Source organism: Scleropages formosus, chromosome 17, assembly GCF_900964775.1.
Source record: "Scleropages formosus chromosome 17, fSclFor1.1, whole genome shotgun sequence".
NCBI classification, from domain to species: Eukaryota; Metazoa; Chordata; class Actinopteri; order Osteoglossiformes; family Osteoglossidae; genus Scleropages; species Scleropages formosus.
The window spans coordinates 4,473,103-4,493,054 of record NC_041822.1 but is presented as its reverse complement, the minus strand read 5'-3'; the positions used below and the strand labels follow the sequence as shown (position 1 = coordinate 4,493,054).

Sequence of the window (19,952 nt, the reverse complement as noted above, 5' to 3'; positions counted from 1 at the left end):
CCTGAAACAGTGCAAATATCAGAATTTTAAATACACACACATTTTCTAAACCGCTTATCCCATACGGGGTCACAGGGAACCGGAGCCTACCCAGCAACACAGGGCGTAAGACCGGAGGGGGAGGGGACACACCCAGGACGGGACGCCAGTCCACTGCAAGGCACCCCAAGCGGGACTCGAACCCCAGACCCACCGGAGAGCAAGACCCAGTCCAACCCACTGCACCACTGCGCTACTGCACCCCCTTAGAATTTTGAGTACTGAAAGCCTATTTTGCCATTATTTCAAAGGTAAAAAACAGTAATGTATTCCCAGCCTGGGGGCGCGGGGGCACGGTGGCGCAGTGGGTTGGACCAAGGTCCTGCTCTCTGGTGGGTCTGGAGTTCGAGTCCCGCTTGGGGTGCCTTGCGACGAACTGGCGTCCCGTCCTGGGTGTGTCCCCTCCCTCTCCGGCCTTACGCCTTGTGTTACCGGGTAGGCTCCGGTTCCCCGCGACCCTGTATGGGACAAGCGGTCCTGAAAATGTGTGTGTGTGTGTATTTCCAGCCTACCCAAAAATTGCATACCAAATTTTAATAAAACTGTGTAAATCAACTATTTGCATTTGTTTATTTAGCAGATGTTTTCCTACAAAGAGACATACTTCTCTGAAAACAATACAAAAGTGCTCTACACCAGTTACCTTTGCTGTCCCTTTTTTCTTGACCCTGCTTAGAAAACCCAGGGCAGTCTTTTGGCTTTGCTGAAAACTCCAGGCTGGAGTTATGGTTTGTTGGTAGTCTTCACTTTTCATTTAATTGATCAGTTCTCTGCAGGTTGAACAATAAATGAACAATAAATCAAGCAGGAATCCACAGAGCATGTCACATTTATTGTGAATTAATTGTGAAAAATTTTCTAAAACTTGCTAAAATGCCTATATATAGCCCATTAAAACCATGAGCTAAACTTTTCCTGCCCTGCTGGATTGCTCATCTGTTTTTTTCAATCATTCTGTTAAATAATACAGATCCTTCTCGACTTACGATGGCTTGACTTACGATTTTTGACTTTACAATGGTACGCTAGTAATAGACATTCAGTACAAACCGTGCTTCGAATGTTGCATTTTTATTTTTTCCCAGGCGGTGCGATACTCTCTCACGATGCTAGGCAACGGCAGTGATCCGCATCTCCCAGTCTGCCACGCGGTAGCTAGCGTATACAACCGATACTCTACAGTGTTCTGTGTTTCCAGCATTTTTTTGGATACCCCCCTGTATCTACGTCGTGTTTTGTGCATCCATCATGTCACTGAAACGTCCATCTGTGTCTCCTGCTACTGGCGAGAAGACGAGGAAGGCAATTACTCTTGAGGAGAAACTCTAATTAATATGTTTATATCTATAGTATTTATTATTTTATTGTAATATTTTCTGTTTTTTACTGTGTTTATTGTTTTTGTTTAGTAATTACTTTACTGTCTTGTGCTGTTTTGCACACGTCTTGCGCATGTGCACTTTATGTAGTTCTGTGTAAGTAGCTTTGTGTTGTTTTATGTAGCACCATGGTGCTGGAGAAATGTTGTTTCGTTTCACTGTATACTGTACCAGCTGTATATGGTTGAAATGACAATAATGTCACTTTGACTTTGACGAAAGCAGCAAGCCCATAATGACATCTCTCATGAACTAGGACTTTCGCAAACAACGGTCCTGACCATCTTAAAGGATAAGAAGCAATGATGTTCAGTTGGTTAGGTGTTTTAAATGCATTTTCAACTTATGATGGGTTTATCAGAACGTAACCCCATCATAAGTCGGGGACCATCTGTACACCCAATTTGGCCTACAGATGCTCCGGTGGAATTTCATACACTTGAATGCTCCACCTTGTTAAAAGCAACACTCTCGCGTTCATAACACAACAACAGATGGAGAGATCTGAATACAGATGTGCTAACTAGAGTATATTACTACATTGCCATATCAAAAGCCAAGAGCCATGATATTGAAATTTCAAATAACGAGAATCTGTAAACCGGGGATGCCTGTATTTGCATCAGTACTGAAGTAAATTGTTCTTACATTTTTTTTCATTGACTTACCAACTGAAGGTTTTAACTGCATCCAAATATATATTATATGTACTGTATATATTTTTTTTCTCCTTTTGCTTCCTTCATTTCTATCATTTCACATTTCAGCCATGAGTATAATGTCACTATGAAATGTCAGATTTTATAAATCTCACCCTGATTCGATAATCTGTCAACACTGAAATATATTAATGCAGAGAAACATGTTTGGTTCAGTTTGTGTGTGTGTGTGTGTGTGTGTGTGTGTGTGTGTGTGTGTGTGTGTGTGTGTGTGTGTGTGAATTTACATAGATTTATATCCACAGATATAGGCATTAAAAAAATGCTTTTCTGTAAAATTTTAAATGTTGTCATGCCATACTCAAACTCCTGTGGAAAAATTACACAGCATTGGAAGTTAATGTCATAACAACGAAGAGTATAAAATGTGCAGAAATAATGACTGAAGATGTTGACTTAACCTTGATTTAAGCAATTTAAAAAAAAAAAAAACTTCTTTTCATATTTTACCTTGATCGATTCCTCTTTACTACAGATTCCCGTGGTTTTCATGCTGGGTATTTTTATTTATTACACTCTGCTGATTGACATGTAAAGTGTACTATATTCTGCTGGATTCAAAAATATTGACTCTCAAATATCGACTATGATGATTTCTTCAATATACCAATGTTCCTCTTTTGATTTTTACAGGAGTAATTTTTTATATTTTTGTTAACATGCACCTGATGACTATTTAAATATACTTTGGAGCGGTCATGGCCACAATGTACATATCTCTGTAATCACAGCTCACACATTCTGTTTTTTTTTTACAGACATTAATGAATGTGAAGGAGACCCATGCAAAAACAGAGGAATCTGCACAGATTTAGTTGCCAACTACTCTTGTGAGTGCCCTGGTGAATTCATGGGGCGTAACTGCCAGTATAGTAAGTGTGACATTTTTCTCACTCGTTTTCTGCATATTCCTACTGTGGTGATGGTATTCAGAGTGTAAACCTACAAAGCTAGATCCCACTGCTTTACCTGAGGACTTGCATGATAATGAACTGTCTTTATCTTTCAGTTCATCTTTCACTATCCACTCATATCCTTATGTTTATCTGTGCTCTGTAAGGGTTTTGTTAAAAATGATAAAACACATATAGAGCATGGGTAAAATTAGCAGTCAGAATTTGTACTGTATTTCCATTGCAGGTCCTTTGGTTATACAGCAGTGATGAGGCTCTTGCTTGGGGATAGATTAAATCTTAAAGTTTATTGTGGTTCGGTGTTCATTGTCTTTTTCCTTCTGTGTTCAAGCTTATGCAAGATGAGGCTTAAATGGAAGTGATAAGGGCAACTCAGACTAAAGCAAAGGATGTTTTCATACCACAAATCATACTGACTGCCATGAAAGTTATTCTGTTCAGTTTTATTCTTTTCTATTTACTGAGTTGTTGAGACTATTATTATTTTTTAATTGTAATAACTTATTTGTCATGAACAGAATATAAAATGGTTAAACAAGAAAGAAAACGTCTCAACTAGTAGATACTACCAATACATTTTAAAAATGTCATCTTTATTATCCGCTCTTCTCATGATGCTGTATATTTATTATTGAAGTCTGTCTTCTAAAACATGTTTAGAAAAATTTGGAATTTTCTTTTATTTTTTCTTTTTTTTCCAGCTAATGTTTTCTTCATTTTCTTTCTGTCACTTTAAAATCATGCATTTCTTCTGTGCACGAGGGAACCAAGACTGTTTGATAGGCTTTAAAATGTCTAGAATTTCAAGGGAAAAAATAAAAACACTAAGGAAAACACTAAGTCTTAAGGTTTTATGAGCATAAATGAGACTGGATGTCTGTTTGAAAGCCTGGTTGTTCAGTGCAGCATTGCTGTGGTTTTGTGTCCTGGCAGCATAAGGTGGGAGGCAAAGTATACCCTGGAATGTGATGCCACTACATGTAGTGCAACGCTTTTGTCTTATTAACTTAAAGCTACTTTAAATAAAACCTAGTTTAAAATTAATTACATTTACAATTACGATAATTCACTGAAAGAATGTATTAATTAAAATTTATTAAAATTAAATTTAAATATTAAGAAGAAATGTATCATCCAGTTAACCTCTTGTTTCATGGCACTGACCTGTGAAACACAAGACCTTGTAGAATGTTTGTCAGATTTAGGCCACTTCTTGCTTAGTTATCTATGCAATCAGTAAAAGCTTAGTAAAAACAACTGTCCCGAAATTTATTCACCGTTCACCACAGGTCAGCATTACTTTTTAAGACTTTGTAAGACTTTCCATTGTAATATTTTTAGCTTTGAGGGGGGCATGGTGGCGCAGTGGGTTGGACCACAGTCCTGCTCTCCGGTGGGTCTGGGGTTCGAGTCCCGCTTGGGGTGCCTTGCGGTGGACTGGCGTCCTGTCCTGGGTGTGTCCTTCTCCCCCTTTGGCCTTACGCCCTGTGTTACCAGGTAGGCTCCGGTTCCCCGTGTGTGTGTATTTTTAACTTCAAACAACATTAAAATTTAAACTAATTTAAAATTACTGAAAATAAAAATAAATGAACTCCACAAACTCTGTTCACTAAAGATTGTTGACCCAGTGCTTCGATTCTAGTTCATTTCTGTCTGAGTGCACTGTACTAAGAGCCACACATGAAAACAAAGGTGGCTTTTACTTCACAACAGACAGATATTTTTTTGCTTTTGTTTAAAGTAACTTACTACTATTTACCCATTTGTACAGCTGGGTAATTTTTACTGGAGCAATTTAGGGTAAGTACCTTGCTCAAGGGTACTAGAGCTAGAAACAGGATTCAAACCTGCACTCTCTCAGTCCAGAAGCAGTATCTCCAACCATTATGTTACCTGCTGCTGCATTTTTTTGAAAATAAAGCACTCAAACATCATATGACAATCCAGTGTATTCCTTAAAAAAAGATTCTTCACCACTGGTTTAAGATGATCCCACCAGAAAACCTAGGGGAACATAAAACAAAGTGGTCTCAATAAAAATGTTGAGGTCAGTGTCAACTAATAAAATAAACAATCTAAACAATAATAGTGCTTATATTGTTTTGATTTTGCCTTTACATTTTTGGAGTAAATATGTACATGAAGAAAATAAGCACCGGATTCTTCCTTGAAGACTGATTTCAGCCTCAGGAATTAAGTTGTAATGTAATGTGCAGATTACTTTTTTTTTCAAATGTAATAACTCATATTCAATAGACAGATATTGAAAAAAATGAAATCTTGCTCATTAATTGAACCAAAGCAGGGAGGTCTTATATGATTTCATATGATTTCATATTCCTTAGAAATGAGTAGTAATAGCTGTAATTACAGTTAAGTGGCATAACTACTGTACATAAGGTTACAGACTCTTTTTTCTTATTTATAATTTTAAAATGGAAGGCACCAGGACACCATAGGTCGGAGGTCGATGATCGACTTTGTAGTCGTTTCTTCTGATCTTCGGCCATATGTCTTGGACACTCGGGTGAAGAGAGGGGCTGAGCTGTCAACTGATCACCACCTGGTGGTGAGTTGGATTCGATGGCGGGGGAGAAAGCTGGACAGACCTGGCAGGCCCAAACGCATAGTGAGGGTCTGTTGGGAACGTTTGGCGGAGGCCCCTGTCACAGAGGTCTTCAACTTCCACCTCCGACAGAGCTTCAACCAGGTCCCGAGGGAGACTGGGGACATTGAGTCCGAATGGACTATGTTCCACACCTCCATTGTCGGGGCGGCGGTTCGGAGCTGTTGCCAAAAGTCTCCGGCGCCTGTCGTGGCAGCAATCCCCGAACACGGTGGTGGACACTGGAGGTAAGGGATGCCGTCAAGCTGAAGAAGGAGTTCTATTGGGCCTGGCTGGCTCATGGGACTCCTGAAGCAGCTGATGGGTACCGGCGGGCCAGACGGAGCGCGGCTCTGGCAGTCGCCGCGGCAAAAACTCAGGCCTGGAAGGAGTTCGGTGAGGCCATGGAGGAAGACTTTCGGTCGGCCTCAGAGAGATTCTGGCAAACCGTCTGGCGACTCAGAGGGGGGGAGCAGTGTTCCGCCAACACTGTTTACAGTGAAAGTGGTGCGCTGCTGACCTCAACTAAGGATGTCCTCGAGCGGTGGAAGGAGTACTTTGAGGATCTCCTCAATCCCTCCGACACGCCTTCCGTACAGGAAGCTGAGGCTGGGGACTCGGAGGGGGACTCGTCCATTACCCTGGCTGAAGTTGCTGAGGTAGTCAAAAAACTCCTCGGTGGCAAGGCTCCGGGGGTGGATGAGATCCGCCCCGAGTTCCTCAAGTCTCTGGATGTTGCGGGGCTGTCTTGGCTGACACGCCTCTGCAGCATCGCGTGGAGTTCGGGGACGGTGCCTCTGGACTGGCAGACCGGGGTGGTGGTCCCTCTTTTTAAGAAAGGGGACCGGAGATTGTGTTCCAGCTATAGGGGGATCACACTCCTTAGCCTCCCTGGGAAAGTCTATGCCGGGGTACTGGAGAGGAGAATCCAACCGATAGTCGAACCTCGGATCCAGGAGGATCAATGCGGTTTTCGCCCTGGCCGTGGAACACTGGACTAGCTCTATACCCTCACTAGGGTGTTGGAGGGTTCATGGGAGTTTGCCCAACCAGTCCATATGTGTTTTGTGGACCTGGAGAAGGCATTCGACCGTGTCCCTCGTGGCATCTTGTGGGGGGTACTTCGGGCTTATGGGGTTCAGGGCTTGTTGCTACGGGCTGTTCGTTCCCTGTATGACCGGAGCAGGAGCTTGGTTCGCATTGCCGGCAGTAAGTCAGACCTGTTCCCGGTGCATGTTGGACTCCGCCAGGACTGCCCTTTGTCACCGATTCTGTTCATTATCTTTATGGACAGAATTTCTAGGCGCAGCCAGGGAACGGAGGGTGTCTGTTTTGGTGGCCGCGAGATCTCGTCTCTGCTTTTTGCAGACGATATGGTCCTGTTGGCTTCATCGAATCAAGACTTACAGCGTGCACTGGAGAGGTTTGCAGCCGAGTGCGAAGCGACTGGGATGAGAATCAGCACCTCCAAATCCGAGACCATGGTCCTCAGTCGGAAAAAGGTGGATTGAACTCTGGATCATGACCGAAAGAATGAGATCGCGGATACAAGCGGCAGAAATGAGTTTCCTCCGCAGAGTGGCTGGGCACACCCTTAGGGATAGGGTGAGGAGCTCAGTCACCCGGGAGGAGCTCGGAGTAGAGCCGCTGCTCCTCCGCATCGAGAGGAGCCAGTTGAGGTGGCTCAAGCATCTGTTCCGGATGCCTCCTGGACGCCTCCCTGGGGAGGTGTTCCGGGCATGTCCCACTGGGAGGAGGCCTCGGGGCAGATCCAGGACACGTTGGAGAGACTACGTCTCCCAGTTGGCCTGGGAACACCTTGGGGTTCCCCCAGAGGAGATGGAGGAGGTTTGTGGGGAGAGGGAGGTCTGGGGGGCTCTGCTTAGACTACTGCCCCCGCGACCCGGTCCCGGATAAGCAGAGGAAGATGGATGGATAGATGAATTTTCAAATGGGTTAATCATATTTCTTGGCCTCTATTAGTAGCTTGTTGTACTCTGTATGTTCCCTTTTCAGTTTTCCCATGAATACACTGGTTTTTAAAATTGTATTTGATATTTGATTAATATTCCATACTCTTGATGAACACAACACTTCTGCATATCCTTTCAGTAAAACACAGTAAGACAGCAGTTACAAACAAACAACCAGATAGATAGACCCCAAGGCAAAGTTCAGGTCTTTGTGCAAAAACAAATGGCATCAACAGCATGAATCCATGGACCCAACCTGGCTTCTGTCAACAGTTCAGGAAGATGGTGGTGGTCTAATTCTGTGGGGAATGTTTTCTTGGCACACTTTGGACCTGTTAATACCAATCAGTCATTGCCTGAATGTCGCAGCCTATCAGAGTATTGTTGCTGACCAAATACATCCCGTTATGGTCACAATTTAGAGCAAAGGGAGGCCCTACCAGCCATTAGCATAGTGTTCCTAATAAAGTACTCAGTGAATATACTTTTCCAACTCTTGGCTTTGGAGGGGCGAGGTCCATCTTCATTGTTTGACTCATTCACTGTCTTTATACAGCATTTTGTTTTGGAGCCTGGAATCAATTGTTGGGTTTCCATTCAGCATTATTACATGTTCTCATTCTCCTGTGGCAGATGTTTTCGTCAATCCATATCAACAGTTTTTCATTTACTGGCAAGACTGTTTCTCTTTGAGGTGTGACTTCACTAATCACATCAGTTGTATAATAAGTTAACGCAGTCAAGTTGCAAAACATTTAGAATTCATCCTCCTTTTGTAAGAGTTCCAGGCCGCCAGCCTCCCTTCACAATTGATTATTATGGGTATAGGAGAACAAGCTGTGTTGCTTAATTTCTTCTGATTCAGCTTATATTGTAGTAACAAATACAAAGCAGACCCAATCACCTCATTATTATTATTATTTTTTGATATTCTAAAAATGCTTATTTAAAGCTTCTCTTTTTCGTATTGCTTCCTAGTGGGTTAAATTTCAGTTAAGCTGAAGGAGGAGCAGTGCTGTACCCTTGAGAAATGTGATCTCAGTGAAATCAGTCACGATTATTGGCGATTCAACCTGAGTGTCAATGCTTCGAAAAATGCGAATTTGTGTAATTGAATAAGCTTTCCACTACTGTAGATAAAAAGTGTTTAATATAATAATAATAAAAGTAATAATAATAATAATAATGAAATTATTAAACTGTTTCTACCTAGCCCATTTTGTACTTAAGCATTGCTGAAGAAGGTTTAATTTTTGTCTAATCTATGAAGCATCAGCATGGATGAAGACAGATGTAGCTATCAATTCAGTGCTCACATGGCATTAGTTTAGTTATTTGACAGAAGGGTGACCTATGTGGCAAGGTCACTGCACAGTCACTGGGCGTGAATCTGTTCTGACAGTATTCTGGTGATGGCTCATTACCACCAGCAGATGATCTTCTGAGGCGAGAATTGCTTTAAGTCTCTAAACATTTTACTCACGCATGCAGGAAAAAATGTCAGATTGAGGAAGAGGATCCAGACAGTCTCTAAAAAATATAAACATGCTCTCCTACACGTGCTGCTGCACAGGTTCCCCTGTGAGTCACTTTACAACCCTGAAAAAATACCTGTCTGTCAAGTCAAAAAGTGCAGCTTTGCGTGTGTGTGTGTCTCAGAGATAGAAAGGAGCAAGAGTAAAATGTATGTCAGTTATTTATCAACTGTTTCCCACTGATGCAATATATCTTTTTGCTGTTACAAAGTAATTTAAATGCAAATTTAAGTGCTGTTCTCTGTAATCTTAAAACAGTTTTAAATGGCATATTTAGAAGGAACTAAGAAGGCAGTTCGAAGTAGAGAAAATGTTTTATTCCCATACAACTCTGCTAGCTGGAAAAAATAAATGTGTTGTTTAATTTTACAGAATTAAGGATGATTTTATTAAATTAGAGTCAAATTTGTTATCTTTTTCCAATTTTTCTTGTATTGCAGCTACAAATTCTAAATAAAATTATAACAGTCAGAAATTATGTAAATATTTCAATACAAGAGAAGGTGCCTAAGATTGCCTTTTTTTAACATATATTTTGGAAATACATAGCGTGTATTGCTGTGAATTCTGGCCTCTAGGTTTGTTCCCAACATGAAGGGTAGAAACTGGCCTTAGGGGACCCTTAGGCTGTCTTCTAACATCAGGCATTCTATCTCAAGTACTGTACCTCACCTTTTTCTGCCAGCAGAAATGAATACCCTGGTCATACAAATATGTTACTGTATAAGAGTTTAATTGTAGGAATGATACATATATGGATGAAAATAATAGATTTTCACTTTCCATTATTAGTACTTTTTCACAGATATTCATAAACATTTTGAAATGATCTGCAGCATACGTGTGTTTGTTTCCCTTTCAGGGGTAACATGGGGACAGCACACTACTGCAACCACCAGTAGTTGTAGTATACAAAAATGTATTTTAATTTCTCTAGTAATTAGGGTTACTGATAAGCTTCCCAAAGTGCCTGGTGAGAAGGTGCTGATTTTCTTTTGTTTTCTGTTTGTTGTTTTACTTTCAACTCTTGCGAATTCTACTGTTACTTATTTTCCTGTTTTGAGAGCTTATTGATTGTTATTTCACTGTATCAAACAACAAGATGAACAAACCCAGCTATTCCTGCCCATTTCTTTGGATCAGTAAAGGCATGTCTTAAGCTTTCACCATTACACCTGGTTCCAGTGTCCATTTGCCCATAAAAGCTTGCCAAAGTTTTTTTTTTTTTTTCTTTTTTTTAAAAAAAAACCTGTTAACTGACGGGAATCAAAACCACAGCAAAGGGCAAGGATGCAGTGTCCAGGACCTCCATCCATCCATCCATCCATCCATCCATCCATCCATCCATCCATCCATCTATCCAAGGATTAACCATCCATCCATCCATTGATTAATCATCCAGTACATCCATTTATCCACCCATCCTAGGGCTTCCTCCAGTGCCTGGTAAACTTTCGACAGAAGGTGCTTTGGGGGAATTCTTACTAGATGGTGAAAGTACCTCAGCTGGCTCCTTTTGATCTGGAAGTGATTGTACTCCGAGGCCTGCCTGACCTTGAGCTAATCACTGTGCCATTGAGTGTTAGCCGTGCCACCCCACAGAGGAACCTCATTTCTGCCACTTGCACCTGTCATCCTGTTCTTTTGGTCACAACCCAAAAGTCATGACAATAGGAGATTAAGCCTGAGTGGTAAATTGCAAGTTTTGTAGGAGAGCTTAGTTCCCACTTCACTATGACAGCACTTTCAGTTCTGCAGCTGATGCAAGTTGTCAATTTTAGGATTCCCCCTGTTGTCACTCGTGAAAGGAACCCCAGGGGGGTTTCTTCCGGGGTCATTTGTTTACCCCAACTGGAAAGAACTACCGATTTATTACTGGTCAGAAACTCCCTTGGTGGAGTCCAACATACCAGTTGACCTGAGACCTGCATGTTGCTTCTTACTGTATTTACTTGAATGTAACTCGCACTTTTTTCCCCAAAATTCAAGTTAAAAAATCGGGGTGCGGGATATATGAGGAAATTTTTGGAAGCTAAAGTTTTTCAGGAAAAAAAATTTAATTGACATGTATAATTAAATCTTCAGTATTCATTATAATTTATAGTTGCTTACATTATCTATAAAATTCTTCATGCAAACCTAACACATATTCAAATAACTTGTCCTCCAGTGCAGGAAACTTTCCGCATTTAAGTACTCAGAATTCTTTTCTTGACTTACTGGTGTTTTGTAATGTAAGTTTCTGTTTACATGGGGGGTGTGGTGGCGCAGTGGGTTGGACCAGGTCCTGCTCTCCAGTGAGTTTGGGGTTCGAGTCCTGCTTGGGGTGCCTTGCAACAGACTGGCGTCCCGTCCTGGGTGTGTCCACTCCACCTTTGGCCTTACGCCCTCTGTTGCCGGGTAGGCTCCGGTTCCCCGCGACCCCGAATGGGACAAGCGGTTCAGAAAGTGTGTGTGCGTTTCTGTTTACGCCAGTATCGCACATCAAACTCAATCACTGTAAACTCACGCCCTGCTGCTTGATTGCCATGTTTTCTTGCACTATTAACCAACGATTGCACGATTCAACAACAAAGGCAAGCCGACGATTGTTGAAATGCTGATTCTTTTTAACCGAATTCCAAAATATCTGAAACTGCCGTAACAACATTGATTTATCTGTTTCTTACAGTTTTAAACTTTTTTCATCTGCCAGGTATATGCAAAACTTAATTTCTTTTTTCGTAAAGTAAAAACAGTGGTGTGAGATATACCAAGGGTGAGTTATATTCGAGTAAATACGGTATTTACTCAACATTCCTGTTATATCTTGAACACTTGATTTCCTTTTTATCATCATCTGCTTTAAGAGGTCCCCATTGAGAGTTCCAGCTCCCAGGTACAGAAAAACAAAAATGTAGGGAGTCATCCATTTTTTTTGGTGCCTTTGGCCCAAATTCATGTAAGCTCATACAGAAAAGGCTGAGTTGGATATGAAGAACGTATCGTCTGCATGCTGATTCTCCTCTTTTCTTTGTGAGCTTCTGACATGGTTGTCAGCCAAGTATTCCCAGCTCATACCCACCTGCATTCAGTATTCAGAATCGTGCTGTTGTTGTTCAGTTTTCAGAGGCAGTTTTGTTTATGTGGTATTCAGATTCATACTTCGTGATCTTAATGTCATTAACAACGAGCAATTCTTCCTATGAGCTGAGTAGGAGAGAGTGGCAAGAGCTTCTTATCAGAAATCTCAATGGAATTTTGCATTTGCATTACAGATTTTACAAGGTATAACCTCAGAAATGCTATTCATATTTGAAAGTATATACAGTATATAAGCCTAAGTTTGTGGAAAAGTGGTTTGAAGGTGCTATATATATATAATCTATATATATATTGATTATTGCAACTGAATTTATATGCAGCTAAAACAAGAACTAGTCCATTTACAAAGCTTAAAAAAACTGGATGTTTCTTGTATAAGCAAAAACTCCACCGCCCCCCACACTCTTTTTTCTAAAGTGTGCCATTAATTACACAACCTAAAGAGAGGAATTTCAAACCTGGCCCCCATGAGGCCTTAACACCTGCTTATCAGGGTAACCCAGTGACTCTGATATTTTTCAGGTTTCCTTGGTCCATTAAGATGTTCCAGCAGGCCAGTGTGCATACTTACTCATTGTGTAAGAAGAAAAGATGAAGCAAAATGCCTCATGAAATCTACAGATGCAGAACTCGTGCACATTTACTATGTGTACATTTACTATACATCATTTCCCATTCTGTTCAAGATAAAGGAAGATTTACATTCTCATAATACACCTGAAAAAATCTACACAAATCTGTGACATCACTTTGACAGATTATTGACATCATCTGAGTTTTATGGGGATCATTTCTATGTATTTAAAAAGTAAATGTAGAGGTTTCATGATATATTACACTTCAATGCTTCATACAGTAATTTTGATGCAGTATGAAGGTATTTGCTGTTTGATGGTATGTTAGGGTGGCTTTTTTAATCTTTTTTTAATAGACTAAAATTCTGCACTGCATAGTACATTGAGTGATTATCATGTTATTGTAAGTTAATCCAGAAAAATACAGCTTTCTGTTAAAGACAGTTGAGAGTTCTCATTGAGTAGCAGCATCATTCCTGCTTTTCCTTTAGAATTTATTAACATCACATCATATCAAAGTTGCCAGTAAAAAAAAAAATCTCAGTGGAGCAGGTATTTATCAATAGTGTTAATTTAAAAAATAACACAAGTTTGAACCATTGAAGCTTGTTTATGTCATGCCCACGCTCGCACCACAATCGACAGCACCTGACACCAGTCAAGTACCTGACTGAGCGCTCGCCTTTAAAAGACCCTCCTCAGCTACCATATAATTGCAGAATCTCACTGAGACAACTGCTCCTCTTGCGCTATGGCTAGTTCTTCCTCATCCCTTGCTTCATGTCTCCGTTTTCCGGCTTTTGACCCTTCGCTTCGTCCCCTGATCACGTCCTTGGATCTTCGCTCTCACTCTAACCGCCTATTGACCGACTCTGCGCTTGTCCCTGACAATGAGAACTTGCCTGATCTCTTGGTTCCTGACGACCCATCCTGCACTTGGGTCCAGCCACCCCCACGTCCCCAGTTCCGCGTGGCATTTTAAGCTTTGTCCCAATTATAAGTCACATTATTCTGTCATACTGATATTTCTTTTATCAAGGTACAATTGATTGATTTGATTAAAAAATATAGCTAAGACATGATTACTAATGCTCCACATGGCTGATACTGCTTGAAATGACCGATTTATAATTTATTGCTCACATATGTCTGCAAAGCCCCATTTTCAGCAGCCATTTCTCCAGTGTCCTAATGGTAAACTCTAATGGCAATGGTCCTAAGGACTGAGAAACCTTTGTAAATGTGTTAGCACAGCAGAAATGCATTATTCTGTTCAAGAAAGCAAGTAAATTGTCTTTTCTTGGATTGCAAGGTGCTTCAAGAGGTTCTTTTCTGGGTACTAAAGTGGGCAAATGAAACAACTTTCTCAAGAAACATTAGGCTTTTGTTGTTTTCTTGGAACAAGAATGAGTCATAATTATATGCTTTTAATGATGTTTTCAGTCATCTCTAAAAATGGATGGTTACTGGTTAATACAGAAGCAGTTTTGTTTGAACAGCTCTGATGCAGTCTAGTGCAGTGCAGTTTGTGGTAATTTGATGGTGCAATAAAATACTTCAGATGCTTTCAAGGAATAAAGGTATATGCAACAGGTTTGCTTTATCAGGTGACTTTCTTCTTTTCTCGCGGTGTCATTTCCATGTCTAGCATATCTTCCAATTTTTTTAATTATTTTATGAAATTAAATTAAATCATCGCCTTATTACATTATTATTAATAATTAAATTAAAGCAAACTAGACTCACTTAGCTAGCTTGAATAGAAATCGCATAAAACACAAAACAAGTGTGTTGCACCATGGTCCTCGGGGAGACATTTCTTTCCACCATATACAAGCTATATAGAGGAATGACAATAAAAACCACTTGAACTTGAAGAACCTTAATTTCTGAAGATCCACAAAAGTGACTACATAATACCATTTTTCTGTGCAGAAAACTAGCTGAGAAACACAGTAGTAGTTTGATAATTCTCTCCAAATGTAAAATATTTAGTAATAAGTTACAACCATACATACATACATACATACATACATACATGTTTTTTTCAAGTTTACAGTTGAAGTCAGGAAAGAATTTCATTGGTACCTAGTTGAAACATTTACACTGTCATGTATTTAGAATTTTCTGGATGCTTTTTAAGAATTTATTAAGCAGTCTGCTACAAGCTCGGAGCACTCTGTAAGAACATTGATGCATGTATGAATATATGAAAACTGGATGCTCATCAGATATTGAAGGCAGTCATTTAAAAATTAGTTCAGTTTAGACACTTTTTGCAGAAACTTGCTCTGCATATAGATGCTTCCTAATCCCTGAAGATCTGATACAGTCGATTCCAGTGTGAGCATCTTTGTGCTGATCACACCTTTTTTTAATGCTTTAGTTTGATGCCTTCTTCAGTGTAAATGAACTCTGCACTGGAGTCCACCTGAACTGTCTCTGTATTTTATCATAGTCACTACAATATGAAACTTTTCAGAGCACATTAAGGATACTATATATCTTAGTATAGTTAATAGTATTTTCAGTAATGCTGTTCTGAAACAAACTGTTCAGAATTGTCCTCCATGCATGCAGTTTTTTTGATATGTATATATTTTAAAACAAAAACAAAAAAGTTTGTTTAGATACTTTTGGCAAAACCTATGTTTCAGAATCACATGCGATAAATGATTATAATAATTTTGTTGTTAACCTCATATTTATGTTTATTTTGTTGAATTCTTTGCCAGAATGCTCTGGTCCTCTCGGAATGGAAGGGGGAATTATTTCCAACCAGCAGATCACAGCGTCTTCCACACATCGAGCCCTTTTCGGACTACAAAAGTGGTACCCATACTTTGCCAGACTAAACAAGAAAGGCCTTGTGAATGCCTGGACCGCTGCTGAAAATGACAGATGGCCATGGATTCAGGTAACATATGGAGACCTGAAGAAAAGAGTATACAGGCACAGAATATGACACTGTTAGGAATTCTTTTTGACTGTCATGAAACAGGTTATGATATTACAATTGTTTATTAAATTTTGTTAATTTAATACTGTGCGAGTTTTTGATGTCTTCTGCATTCCAGATTTATTTGTTTGTATTCAGAGATAATCTCCAATACTTATCAAATATAATAGTCCCTTGGTAAATTTAAGTGCATGATCATTGTAGTGGATATAGTGGATAGAACACACAGCAAACAAGCACTGACAAAAGTTCTAAAGAGGGAGAAAGTTGAAATTTTCATGGATATAAAAAGGGTAGTTAAGATATACCTGTTTTGTCATTTTTTTCTTTGAAGGGTCAGTGTAATACTTAGAGTTTTGTCTCATTTGTTTTTGGATTTTGTGGTGCAGTATAATTGTACATTGTGAATTGTTCTTGTTTGAATATACAGTTATAGTATTTAAGTATGTATTTATTTATTGTACAGTATGTATTCTTTTTTATTTCAGCAAAACAAGACTCCTTAATGCCTGAAATCTTGCTTATTTGTTGCCATATATTTTGTATTTCTGTGTTTAATAACTGGATATTTTAGCCATTCAACCCAGTCCTAACTAAAGTGGATTAACCTTGAACTGGAGCTTTGGACTAAATATTTGATTTACACAATGATATGTAGTTTAAAATTAGTGCTGGTGGTTCCTGTTGCTAAGAAGTAAAAAAGTATACTGAGAATGCCTGTATTGTTGGTTGAGGGTTTGCAACAGGGAGGGAAACATTCAGAAGTTCTGCCTTTAATGATACCACTTGGGATAAGACGCTTGCGTTGTAAGCCCTCTTTCTAGAGAGGGGCAGTGTAATTGGGATAAAGAAGGTGAAAAGAGTCCAAATACCAATCTGCCTAAGGTCTGTCAGCTTTTGTAAGGGTTACGAACAATTGTGCGTAAGGGAGAGTGTGCCTTCAGCACAGCAGGCTGTGGCTGAGCACAGCTGTTTAGAAAGTGTTTCATTATTCACAGATTCTCTGACCCTCTGGTTCTCTTGGTTGAGTTGCAGCAAAGAAAAAATAAATCATTGTAAATACAATTCAGAGTTGCTGATTGAACCCCAATTGTAATCCATTACTGTCCAACAATACAATTCAGTGTATTTGTATAGCCACAAGCATTAAAATAAATGGGAAAATAGGAATATTATAGCCTGAGTAAGAGCAAACAGCTGATTATCTGAATGTTTTGAATCTGTTGGTAGCTGTTTTAATCCTGCGTTATTTTGAAATGCATTGCAAAAATGAAATAAGAATTATTTTATAAAGGTATACTTATCATTAACCCTTCTTCAAGCTGGTTCACCATTGTCTCCATGTCACATGGCAGTATGGATGAGCGTTATGTAGGCACTGGTGGCATTTTATGTAAGTAACCAACAGAAAAACCAAATTTCTTCAGTTGGCTTTCTGGCACGTTGAGAATATAAGTCTAATAACTGGCGTGGAACTGCCATGATATAATGTGACATCCCAATCAATAGGAATGATTCAAGCTCATCCACATGGTGATTAGTAGCAGGTGTCCATGGATGGCTGTACTGCAAGGAAGATGGGAGACTGCACTCCCCCGGATGTCCTTGCATTCCAAGACTAAACCAATTAGTGTGAATGCGATGTTTGACAAGCAGCACATCTGCAGGGAGGAGTTGTGGCAAGAATTTCGTTGAGATTAATCACACTGGATTCATTCTGTGCATAATAAAGAAAAAAATCTGAAAGGATTTTTTACCAGACCTACTCTGAAGGGTTCTGTGGGGAGCAGTCAGAAACTTCACGAAAACCCTCTTCTCCAACATTTCCCAGACAATACAGAAAAACAAAAACTGCTCCCATCTGTGTCACAAAAGATATTTGTTCATGTTTTTAACAGTTTCACATAGTACAGTGTCTTCTTGATACATTGTTGAAGTATTTCTTTATTTGATGTTAACTTTGTACCAAATCAATTTCCAATACTGACTTTTTCTACAGTATTCCGTTAAAATTTAACAGATGTTTCGGGTTGATATAGATGCAAAGAAAACAGGGTTGGTATTTCAGTGTCATTACAATGCTGAACATCAAGTGCTGTTGTGCACACACAGTCTGAAACCGCTTGTCCTAAGCGGGGTCGCGGCAAGCCAGAGGCTAAACTGGCAACGCAGAGCGCAAGCCTGGAAGGGACACACCAGTCCATCACAAAGGCACCCCAAGCAAGACTCGAGACAAACCCACTGCGCCACCACACCACCAAGTGCTGTTACATTATCTATTATTGCAACTAAGCAGACAAAGTAATCAAAAGATTCACTCTGCTTAATACAAAAAACAAATTAATAGCTTGGGTGCTCAGATACCTCTAGTATGCACAAAATTAAGAAAAAAAAAATGAAAATGAAATCGCACACAGAGCTTACCAAAAATGAGTTTTACATTTACATTTACATGTATTCATTTAGCAGAGATTTTTCTCCAAAGCAACATACATCTCATAGAAAATACAATTTGTGCATTACCTTAGGAGACATAGCTGCAGATGTGTGATTCTTAAGTACAGTTAGCTTGTTTCTGTCACCATATGCCCCAATGCTCATCACACAAGTAACTGCATAAAACTTTATCAGAATATCGACGATTCCTAATCATCTTCCTGGTAGGTTTTTTTTTTAATTTTTTCTTTTTGAGATACATATAAACATTTACATTACATTGCAGGATTAGCTGATCCAGGCATGATCATTAACATTTATATCTTAAGGGCATGAACATTTATACCATACATAAACTTAAGAGATCCTGGGCAAAGTGAGTAAGGAAGATGTTAGTTTTAAGACCCTTTTTAAATGTGAACAAAGATTCAGCAGTTCTGAATGAGAGGTTGTTCCACCACAACGGAGCCAGAACCAAGAACCTCTGTGTTTTACCTTTTGTACGTGGGACCACCAAGCCGTCAGATGTGGAAGAGCATAGCAGTGTGGTTGGGGTGTAGTGGTTGACCAAGTCTTGCAGATTGTAAAGCTATCGAAAAGTGGTGGAGACATGAACCCATCTGCTAGAGCTGCATGGAAGCATGGAATATTTAATGTTTAAATACAATATCTCAAAATGGACTGAATGAAGATATCTCTTTACACTGCTTTCTGTAACTTTGTATTTAATTCTGTCATGTTTTTGCCTGTTTTCTTATTAGCACTTTTCAATTTAAATTTCATTTGTCTTTCACCATGCCTTGTTAATTCAGTCATCTCTAGGATACAAATGTTTGAGTTACAACAATTTGCATTCATGAGAAATGCTATTTGACACCACGTTTCTATTTATGTAAAAAAATTCTCAATTACAAAAAGCACTGGGGTTGTGGTAGCACTTTGTGTGGAGAAATAGCTTATTTTATCCTTCAAACGAAATGGCTCCTTTACGCTCATAGGTGAGGCACACGTGTCCTGAAAAGTAAAAACCATTTTCAGCAAGCTCTTTGTGCTCTTCCTTTTCCTTCTTAACTAAGCAGGCAGATAAGTATATGCAGTACTACAGCCAAACAGTGGTGCCTTAGAGTACCTTGACTGTGAGTCGAGAACTGGTTTGAATCTGACTTTGTCTTTGTGGAGTTGGCATGTGTTTGCCATGCTTGTTTGGGTTTCCTGATGACACTAAATTGCCTTTTGTGTGTGTCCTATGATGGAATGACATCCCATCTAGTTTGTTCCAAGCCTCACCCTCTGTACTTCTAGGAGAGGCTCTAGTCGGTTTGTATATAATGATGGATGAATATATACAGTAGTGCTTCACGCATTATGTTGGCTGGCTCAACTTCACACCCACCCTTTCTCTTTGTTCCATGATACACACTGATTTCAGTACCACACAAACACAGTCTTGTTTGCCCATCCATCAGATGGCAACAAAGCCATTGATTATCTTGTTTCTCTTTCCAGATAAACTTGCAAAGAAGAATGAGGGTTACTGGACTGATAACACAAGGTGCCAAGCGCATAGGAAGCCCAGAATATGTGAAATCCTACAAAGTGGCCTCCAGCAATGACGGGAAGACCTGGAAAACATATAAAGTCAAGGGCACCGATGAGGACATGGTGAGCATTTGTATGATCTTGGCCCTAGTATCACCTGTCTGCTAAACCATTCCATTTTTTTGTTTTCTATTC

The 19,952-nt window shown here is 39.7% G+C and overlaps 1 protein-coding gene across 3 annotated transcripts in view; it reads left to right on the top strand.

The window, feature by feature from the left end:
* The window catches only part of LOC108938382 (EGF-like repeat and discoidin I-like domain-containing protein 3), a 124,009-nt gene that overhangs the window by 66,396 nt on the left and 37,661 nt on the right, over positions 1 to 19,952 (top strand). For all 3 annotated transcript variants that reach the window (XM_018758924.2, XM_018758922.2, XM_018758921.2), the window contains 3 exons: positions 2,896 to 3,009; positions 15,559 to 15,740; positions 19,725 to 19,880. In XM_018758924.2, the coding sequence (XP_018614440.1) occupies positions 2,896 to 3,009; positions 15,559 to 15,740; positions 19,725 to 19,880 (452 nt within the window). The remainder of the gene's footprint in view (positions 1 to 2,895; positions 3,010 to 15,558; positions 15,741 to 19,724; positions 19,881 to 19,952) is intronic.